Source organism: Morone saxatilis, unplaced genomic scaffold (assembly GCF_004916995.1).
Source record: "Morone saxatilis isolate NCDOM2014 unplaced genomic scaffold, NCSU_SB_2.0 Contig12, whole genome shotgun sequence".
Lineage (NCBI taxonomy): Eukaryota > Metazoa > Chordata > Actinopteri > Moronidae > Morone > Morone saxatilis.
In genome coordinates, this window is record NW_023339674.1 from 813716 (window position 1) to 824718 (window position 11003).

Here is an 11003-nt window from a genome sequence, read left to right on the forward strand (position 1 = left end):
TTAATAGTTTAAAAAACTGAAGAAGAGCAGATTTTGCGTCAATACTGGCTCATAGATGGGTGAGAAAACGACATAATTATGCAATCTGAGTCCTTATTCTTGGACACTGTGTCATACCTTCGTCATCCTAGGAAGAAAACATCAGCTTGTAGAACACTACTGCAGTAAGCTAGTTAGCCAAGCATGCTAATATTTACAGCTAATTATAGAGCAAAAAACACACTGCTTCATCCCGATCTTACACTTTTGATCTGGTTTGATCCAAATTCAGATGGAGAGTAACGCTCTTACTACATCCCCCACGATTCCTCAGTGTTTTGAAAATGCTTAACAGTTCCACATCCAACATACATAGCTTTATCAGAGTTCATGTGGCTTTTACGTTTTGATGGACAGAAGATTAATATTTAAAGACTCTCTTTTGTGGCGTCCTCCAGGGGTCTATTCTGGGACCCTCTTATTGACTAAATGCAGGATCAAGGCTGGATCCGAAACCTTGATACTTTTATGGCACTGACCAAATTGCATCAATACTGCAGAGTACTGGAAAATTAAGAAACCATTGGAGTAAAAATCTGTGACTTTGTGTTAAATGAAGGAACCAGAAATTTTTTTTATTAAAACAATGAAAAACAAACAGCTGCTTCATTTCCAACACTGAGACCAGACGACTTTCTCTTAAACTGAGAAGTTGTGTGAGTGCTCTTACTCTGAAAATAAGAACAATATATATATGCAACCATTGTTGTTACTGGTTGAATCAACCTCAATATTAGCTGGAATATCTTATTAAGACACAGTTAGATATATTTTCTTAAAACCAGATTCTAATGCAGAACATGCTTGAAAAGATTATTTTATTGACAAAAAATAAGACTCATTCCCCAGAAACAAGGCTGTGTTACTTTATTCAGACTCCTTTTGCAGTGTATATAAAGTGTTATATGTCTAAATAATGTCTAATAATCTGTAATCTGTTTTCAACACTGGAGTAAAGCTAATTCTTGTCTCTGCAGCGGAGACAGCCGTGCAGCAGGACAGTAAGCAGATCCAGGTGGACCTGCAGGACCTGGGCTACGAGACCTGCGGCCGCAGCGAGAACGAGGCCGAGAGGGAAGACACCAGCAGCCCGGGTACGTCTGAGGGCGTCTGCAGGACGGTCTGAGGGCTGTTTGACACAAAGACAGTGAAAACAACTAAACACTGTACAAATGTTCAATTAGTCTGTTTCCTGTTGTTGTAATAACATCTTAACACCACCAGAGGGAAGCAAAGTCCTCACACACAATGACACTGCACAATGACAGTACAGAGAAAACACTTCAGATGATCACTTTTCTTTTTGAATCTATATTCTAACAGAATATGTGTGCATAAAAAATGAGATCTGACATGAATGTGTCCCCTCACAGAGTTTGATGACCTGGAGATGTGTACGTCTCTGGACTGTGGTTCCCAGTGGTGGCCCGCCAACAGCAGCAGCAGCTCCACCTTCACTAAAACCACCGCCACCACCCAGAGCGCCGCCTGTGGAGACGAGTCGTCCCTGCAGCGCCTCGTCGAGGACCTTCGCTCCCAGTTGTCCCGCTCTCAGGCCATGATCCGGGGCCTCCAGAGCCGGCTCCGCTCCCTCTCAACATCCAGCGACTGCACGCCCTCCACGCCCCGCAAGGTCAACTGGTCCTTCCAGGCGTCGCCCTCCCACAGCGGGGCGGAGGAGGACGAGGGCTGGCAGTCGTCTGACGGAGGGCCCCTGGCTTCTCCCCGGCACCCTCACCCAGACAAGGGCCTGGAGGCTCTGGTGTCCCGTGTGGACGCACTGGAGGACCAGCTGAGGAAGGGAGGAAAAAAGTCTGTCAGCGAGGACGGAAAGTCTGCCACCTGGCCGGGGTGAGCGACAGGAGATACACATACATATATGTACATATATAAATACACATACATATATGTACATATATAAATACAGCAGGGAATAAGTTCCATCTTTATATAGAGAGACAACTAAAAAGTCAAAGGAATGTTACGACAAAAAGTCCAAATTTAAAATAACTTATATAATATATTCAAAAAGGTAAAGACAGGATTACATAATGAATACATTAGCAGTAAATATGATTCATTGTGGTATTTCATTGCACTTCCTGGACATGGTTTCACAATAAAAGCCAACCAGAAAAAGGAGGGATTGAGAAATATCTGTACAGGAAGTGTTCAGTTTCATTGGTCGAAAATATGTGGAAGCGATCAGAAATAATAAATGAATAAAAACATTAATTCTGCTATAAAACAGAGAAAGTGATTTCAGCAGAGCAAAGTTAGTATAGTTAAATAAAACAAACCTGAAAACTGGGTTAAAAAACTATTAAAAACTATAAAACTATAATACTTGTGCGGCAGAGTGGTCACAGGACAGTTATTGCATTAATGGAAAGTTTATTTGTATATTTATTTATCAAAATAAAACTTGGAGTAAAACAGGGAGACGTCTAAAATACTAAAATATGAGAAAAAGCTTCTAAAACAGGAGAAATAAGTGTTTCTCTTTGCATTTGAAATAAAGATTTGACAGTATAAACATATACAGTGGTGTGATGCTCTGATTCAGGTCCAGTAAAGTGAAGGAGGACTGTACAGTGCAGATGTGTGATCCATTAATCACTGCAGGCATTAAACAGTCCGTCAGTCTCCGTCAGTGTCACTCTGTGGTAATCAAGCGTAGCCGCAGATGTTTCTATGTAAACTCAGCTGACCTGACAGTCAGCAGGGGATTAACTAACACGAGGTCGGGAACACACTGTCCCGTTTGCCATGTGTGACCAAACTGTAGCTGCAGTGGAGCTTCAGCGCCGTCACTCAGAGGCTGATTACTGTTACAGTCTCTCCCCTCACAGCCAGACCCTGCGTGGAGTCCTGAGCCCAGCATTCAGAGGCAGTTCCCACCAGTGTGTGTTTAAACGTTGTATATTAGAAATTCAGTTTCCACTGGAGGTCACACTAGAGCACGAACATCTCAGACCAAAACAATGAGACAAAAACCAACTGAAACTCACCAAAACTGCCAACAACTAAAAATACTAATGAAAAGGGACACAGCGTAGTCTAACGTTAATCCTTGGGTTAAAATACACCCATTAAAGTCCACTAACAGTAGTTGTTGTTTGTTCCACTAACAGTAGTTGTTGTTTGTTCCACTAACAGTAGTTTCTGCCACTGACAGACTCAGGTTGTTATTGTCAGTGGTCTGACAGCATAGGAAAGGATCACCTAGAGATAGACTTTAGTATTAAACCACAAACAGCTATTATCCACTATCACTCTCCACAGACTCCAGAGACAAAAACACTCATTTTACCTTCAGATCATCGTAACTTCATTCAAAGTGGACAGAAACAGAATAAAACTCATTAAAACCGTCTCTGTTAGTGTTTCATCAACTCTGGTTTGGTGGAAATCCTTAATTCACCGACTTAGATGATAAAAACAGCAGTTTGTCCATTCATTTGAAAGGTTCACAGATCTTCATGGTGACTATATTTAACACTCATTTGTGTTTTTGTCTCTTTGTAGTAAATTCGACACTCTGATCCAGACTCAGGCCAGAGAGCTGTCTCACCTCCGCCAGCGGATGAGGGAGGGTCGGGGGGTGTGCAACATCCTCACCCAGCACCTGGGAGACACCACCAAGGCCTTCGAGGAGCTGCTGAGGGCCAACGACATCGACTACTACATGGGCCAGAGCTTCCGGGACCAGCTGGCTCAGAGCGGCGCTCTGGCACAGCGAGTCTGCGCCAAGATCAGCGGACGTGAGTCGCCCCCTCAGAAATCAGCGTCTGTCCGATGCTTGAATGATGTTTGACACTCGAAGGATGTTTTCACCGTCAGCTGCTGATCATTTAGATTAAAATGTGTTTTTTAACTGACTTTTTAAGGACTTTAATGTGAAAATGATATTATTAGTTTGAATTTTGATTTAAAATACAAACTTACAGGGAGAATAAAACACAAAGGGCACCTTGCCTACTAAATATTTATAATTGTTAAAAAATAAATAAATGAATAACAAAGGTGGATAAATGTGGAAAAAGTTCCTACAGATATCAGAAAAACTCATCTATGATCAATATTCACATTATTTAATTTAACCCTTAATCAGTAAATCCTCATTGAGATTAAAATTATGTTATTTAAATGATTTTTTAAGGATTTTATTGTGGAAATTATACTGTTATTTTCCCCAGTAAAACGTATCAGACACACATTATTGTAATAACACTAGATCTCAGCATTTCATTCATTTGTAACTATAACGTGAAGTGAAATTGTTAAAGTTTAAATTATTATTAAGATACTAATTTACTTACTTAGTATAAATGTTGAATTTGTCAAAAAAGAATTGAATATAATGTAAAATATAGAGAGAAATATGACAGAAAAGGGCTCCCTTAAACAAAGAAGGTTGGGAACCACTGGTCGTAACACATGTATGGAGTGGATCTTTAACTTCATTATTTATAACAACCAACCAACATACGGAGTCTCAGAAGTGACAAATTTCATTAAAAGACCGTCTGATTGATTTAAAGTGTAATTGAGTGTAAAGAGTTAATTACATCAGTGCTCTTTCTCTTCCAACAGGAGATCACCCCGAAGATCCAGACGAGAAGACAGAGCTGCTCGCCATCCGGTCAGTGTGTGTGTGTGTGTGTGTGTGTGTGTGTGTGTGGAGTTAACAGCGGGCTCTGTGTCGGTCGGTCAGTGGAAAGTATCGCTGCGTGACGCTCGGGCTCCTCGGGGCAGAACAATCAGATGCTCACTCGATAATGAGCGATGATCTCACTTGATGATTGCTGACAGAGCTAATTGGTGAATTATTAATGAGGGGGGTGGGGGTGTGGGTTGGGGGGGTGGATGGATGTGTAACTACCAGAAGGGCACAGATAAACTCTCTGAATCTACTTCTTTATGGTTCTTACTGATCTTACCTTAAAACCTCCACATATTAACACCGTCTGAACAGTGTCTACTCATTTACTAGCAGTTAGCAGTCAAACCGTGTGTCCACTCTTATTTCTTGCCGCTGGTTGCAGCCGGGCCGTCTCGTTTGGGCCCTGTCGGCGTCAGGGAAGCTGCTCTGACGTCACAGTGTTACAAAAGTGCTCTGACGTCACAGCGCCGCGGGGCAGAGCCGTCGCCCTCCACCACCAAACATTCATCCAAACTATACAACTCATTAATTTCTTGCCGGGGAGCCGTGGCCGGCGGGGGACAGCTGACATCCGAGCGAGGACCTTAACTGTCCGGTCGATTGGTCGGCTAATTAGGCGGACGGCAAAAAGAGGAAGAGAGGGATGATGAGGGGACGAAAGAAGAGAAAAACAAAAGGGCAGCACAAGTGAGATCAGGACAAACGGTTATACAAGAGGAACAAAAAAGTTTAAAGTTGTGCTGTAGATTGCTTCATGTGTTCCAATAACAGGAGAGGAGCTAAAGGGTTAGCTCCAGGAATAATGTCTTGTAGCCTTTAAATTTCCACTAATTAATATCTTTATACTTGTTATAAATCAGATTGCCATGTGTAATGTGAAAGGTGTTGTTCATAGTGACAAACCCAACCAACTGAGCACTTTCACGGAGCCTTTTAGCCTCTTTTAGCTGCTCGTTTTGGTTTTGTGGGACATTTACTGTCTGGTTTAGTCTGGTAATGGGACTTACGTTGCAGTGGGATGATCATGTTGCTCTGTATCTCATGGATGAGTAATTAGTAAACCTTTTGGCACAATTACTTTTTAAGGTGATTGTATGTCAAGGCTGTGGGGACCATATTATTTCCACACCACATTTTACCTCTCCTAGGCATGACAGCGTCAACACGTGCTCATTCTGCTTTCCATATGAAGTGCAGTTTGGTTAGGTTCAGGAAAAGATCATGAGTTACATTGAGTTTGGTTTCATGTCGGACTTGAACAGCCTAAACATGTGAACTGAGAAGATGTGTTTAAATTCCATCAGCAGCAAATTCAAACAAGAGCGGAACAGAAAACAGAGACATTGTACCAAAATATGATAAAATATGCTCATAAAACAGGATAAATAAGGAATAATGTCTTTTGCATTTGAGGTAAATAAAGCTTCTGGACACTTTTTGAGATTTTACAGTATGAATGAACAAAAACACTGGTGTGATCCTTTGATGAAGATAAAATACAGTTATCTTTAAAGTCTTTAAAGGACTTTAAAGTACAGATCAGCCTGTACAAGAATGGAGGACATCATTTCTTAAATGTGCCTCTCAAGAAGGAAAATGTTCATAAGAATTTCCCACAGTTACTCTAAATAATCCAAAAACCTCAGAATAAACAGTTTTTTTGGAACTATTTGGAACTAACAGCCCATAAAGCTCGACTAATTAAAGCTCCTTGAGTGCTGTATAATGTATAAAGCCCTTTTTTATGAATATTGCAGATATAGCCTGGCAGCATGTGGCCATCTCTTCTGGATGAGTGATGAACGTCCTAAATGTTCACTCACTTATATTACGACACCTAATTCTGTTTCATAACCTGAGTTAATGAAAAGCAAATCACAGTTTATGAACTTTCAACTGCACAAAAAGCCTTTATGATCCTTTAAAGCTCGCCCGCTGTTGTTGTTGGGTGGAGAAAGGTGAGTGTCGGGTCAAACAAACAATGCTCTGTGAATAATTAGAGATGCCCTCAGAGAGACAGAGAGACATAGAGGCAGACAGAGAGAGAGAGAGGCCTGCAGTAATCTAATGTTGCAGCGCAGATGGCCGACCAGATGTGAAGGAGAATTATCGAGTGTGTTCTGCGACAGTCATCTCATTTCCACTGTCCCTCTGTACATCCTGTGTGTGTGTGTGTGTGTGTGTGTGGAGGGGTTGTATCCTGTGCATTAACATATACATTAACACCAAGACTGTGGCGATGATGCATGAAAAGATAGAGAAAATAACAACCCTGACTTATAAAATGATGTTTTTATGTTACTTTCTTTGAACGAAACCCAGTTTTATATCAACAAACACGTTTAAAGAATGTGTCTAATGATATCTCGTAACCACTAAAGCAAGATTAACATCGTTATGTGCAGACAGATGAAGCACTCAATCGGGGTCTGGTTGAATATTAAGTCCACACTGGCTTGAGTCACGAAACAGGATGCGTTTATTTCTCAATATTTAACTAGAACCAAGATCTTAACCGGTGTCTTTATTATCTGGTAAATCTGTTCAGTAGTATTATGGATGGAGACAATAAGGTAACCACACAAACATCAGTACACCTGGGGGTACAATATTACACTATTATCACTTACCGAAGGATAAAGGCGAGCTTTGGTTAAATCACCAACGTTTTAAAATGTGTTTGTAGTCATAACTGAGTAAACTTCACCAGTGGGTCAGTCATTAAATACGTACACAGGGTTCCAGTTATAATCTGAGCTGGGTCTCTAAAATAACTAACGTTGGGGCAGAGATTAATAAATAATAACCTGACAGATGTGCTTTCCATGAGAGACAGAGAGAATTCTGCCCTTTTTGGTAACATATGAAAGTAGGTGTGGGAGGATGCATAGAGTGAGCAGAATGTAAGAGAGTAGTAGTTAATGGAAATAATACTCATTACTTTAAAAATGCATTATTTGTCATTAAAATAATGGTTGTGTTCACATGTTAGAGACCCCCCACAGATTGTACTGCTTTCATTGGAGCTCAGAAGTAACTCAAAGTCAGAAGATCTTAAAGTTTCCAAACATACCAAACATGGCTGGAATTTGGGGAAATGTGTGTAAAACAATTTATTTAATTATTGTATAATATTTTAATCAAAAAAACCTAACTTAGTGGCATCTTGTAGTGAAGTTTTAGCTTGTAACCAACTGAATACTGCTTCCTTTCCAAGCGTGTAGGAGAAACTACAATGGCCAAGAAACTCACTAAAACTCACTAAAAACATCTCATTCTAAGGTAACGAAAACACAACTATTCTTATTTTCAAGTGATTATTCACTAGATCCTCCTCAATGTTACACACTGGAGCTTTAATACTTCACTCAGCTTCATATGGCTTCAATGGAGAGCTGGAACGAGCTGATACACAATATGTACACTATATGATAGTAAATAAATAAAACTAAGTGTCAGTGAAAACAAATACTGTCTTTAACTGTAGTTGAATTAAATATGCATTACTTGGATAAATGTGTATATATGTGTATATACAGTGTGAGTGCACTGAGGCTTGTGCTGGCTGCGTTGGGCTCGGGGCATGTTGACATGGCTTCTAATCAGGTTAAGTTATTAAGACCTCCAATAGGCAAGGAAATAGGTCAGGAGCAGCTAACACACAGAGAGAGGGAGAGAGGGAGAGAGAGAGAGACAGAGAGAGAGGCAGAGAGAGCTTCAGAGTATCAGGAGCAGCACATGGTGCTAACATCCAGCACTGCTCTGATCTTTATTCACCATAAACCTGGATTTTCTTTATTTGTGGGGATGTGAAGCAGGTCTGACTTGACTTTGTCTATTTCTCCGTCTGCTGTTGAGCATCTTTGTATTTTCTTCAAGCTGAAGCTGGATGTAAAGTTTTCTTCTGGTGCTTCCTTCGGTAAATTCTTGAATTCATCCATCAGAGTGGAAGTTTGCATGTTTTCTGCGGATGGACAGATGTGCTCAGAAAACCAACAAACAAGCAGTAGACGGATAACGTGCGGCTTTGTGGCTGATCATTCATTCAGCTTCTGTTTCCCTCTTTCTCTGATGGGCAGTGCAGCGTGAACGCACGAGCCCTCGGGATCCGGACGTCCGTTTACACACTCATCCCTCTTTGCTTCTCCTCCCTCTTCGTGTTGCTCTTTCGTCACTGCAGCTCTCCCTCAGGGCTGCTGCTGCTGCTGCTGCTGCTGCGTTCACTGGTGGGATAGGTTGTGACCAGAGTGGTAATAAGACACTCTCCTTTGATTTGAGGGGAACTATTCAAGACATCACTGCAAAATGGACTCATTCTAGGACCAAAGACAGGGAAAAGGAGGAAGAAAAGAGGAAGAAGAAGGAGATCCAGACTGAAGCTGCATGCTTCCTCGGGCAGCTGAATCTGGTTTCTGTTCACCAAAGGGCTAATTATAATTAACATTTTTGTATTTAGTATTTAAATCAATCTCAGGCTCTGGAGTAAAATCTCCCACCAGTGCTTTTATTTGATGCGCACTGTGAGCTGGCAGCTGGTCCTGGTCCAAACCATCTGACGGGTCTGCTGTGCTCGGATCACAAACAGTTGGACGTCATCTTGTTGTTGCAGCAAATGCACAAATCCTTTCAATCTGCTGTGTGAATCAACAGTCCTCAGCCTGCACACCTACCTTAGAATCTGACTTTGGATTTATTTGGGTTACCACCTGTGGTCCCAGGCCAAACTGTCCCAGGACTGTGTGTTTGTGTGTGTGTGAAGGGAGCCACACAAAATCTCCCGGGAAGCCTGAATCTAATCGGAGGATTTGCTCTGCTTTTCACCTGGTCGCCCACACGCTCAGTCATCCCTCCATCCCTTTATCCCTTGCTCATGCTCTGCCTATCTACTGTACCTGCTGTCACACACACTCTGGGGTCAGGACCTCGGCCGCAAAGCTAATGAGCCACGCTCGGTTACCTCTGGAGACACAGCCGGGAGGAAAAACCGCAACGGAGAGAGTTTTAACCGACCCAGGGGTCTGAGAGAGAGCGGAGACGACACGGGAGGGATGGTCAGTCAGTAGCCCAGGCGAAGGGCCATCGGCTGTGGGAAACAGAGAGGGCTGAAGGGGGCTGATGGCTCCTTTGTGGAAGGCCATGCTGTCGAAAAGCAGCCCGCTGTACAGAGACTCTCTGTTCTCCTTCTCTCTGTGGGAGTGGAAGGCTCAGGAGAGAGAGCTGCTGCTGCTGAAGAAACTCACCGACAGGGAGAGGAGGGCACTGCTCACACAACTCGACAAGTAAGACGAGCTGTTTCCAGCCTGTGCACCCAGCTACGCTATAGGCTAACCACATCCTGACTCAGGCTGCTCACTTAAAGCATCCTCTGCAGTCAGTATGAGTGTTAGTGCACAATGCAGCAACCTCTTCCATTACAGGCTGAAGACACAGGTTGTAGTTTTTAATGTGAAAACAATAGTGGACCACAAATCCAGTGATAGTGATTGAAGAGAGCAGAGCAGGGGGTCGCAACCTTTTTCATTAAGGACATTCTTCTATATTTTATGGATATTTCATATTATATTCAATGTATTATACAAAACAATGAACCCAAACAGTGAACACAATAATAACTGCAGGGATTTTGAGCAGATTATTTCCTGAGAATGTTGATCAGATTTCCTCTTATTTATAGGAACTTTTTATACAATTCTCTGTCTGTATTGTTTTTATTTATTTATTCTAACAATGATACAGACTTAATAGGCTTCCCATTTGACAAATTCAGTGTTTTCTTCTCCCGGACAATTAACCCTCTGATCTCCTTGCAGGACGAGGCTGTTCAATATAGTTTGTATATAACAAAGTCTGAACCTGAAAAAGAACAATTACGTTTTTTTACACCCCTGTAAATCAAGAAAGCCTTGCAAACCCCCGTGAAGCTTTTGTGGCCCCTAGTTGGGGTCCCGACCTCCAGGTTGGGAACCACTGAGTTAGACCAACATTGTCTCTGGCAGAATACAAAACATGGGGAGGTTTGAAGTTTTGTATTTTTGAACTTCTGGTGGCCCTGATCACAATCATTTATATTTCCTAGGATTCTTCAGGTATTGTGTATTTCAGGATGTCTTTAATTAAAGCATGCACATTTATTATTGTATTACTGCATTGCACACTCCCAAAAGGTACATGCATGGTTTCCCTCTTTATTCCCACAGAACCAGAGGTCTTTCCATCCAATCTCCCCCATGTCCTTGATTTTGTAGTGGTGAAGGTCATTGGTTCCCAACCTGGTTGAACCCCCATGAAGCTTTGGCGA

General features: G+C 41.9%; 1 protein-coding gene across 1 annotated transcript in view; it reads left to right on the forward strand.

The window, feature by feature from the left end:
- Positions 1-1016: 1016 nt before the first annotated feature.
- Positions 1017-11003, forward strand: part of LOC118321835 (myomegalin-like) — a gene marked incomplete at its 5' end in the record, with an annotated part of 22687 nt that continues 12700 nt past the window's right edge. Inside the window, 4 exon segments of the mRNA XM_035653365.1 lie at positions 1017-1133; positions 1413-1890; positions 3568-3803; positions 4636-4684. Coding sequence (XP_035509258.1) covers positions 1017-1133; positions 1413-1890; positions 3568-3803; positions 4636-4684 — 880 coding nt within the window.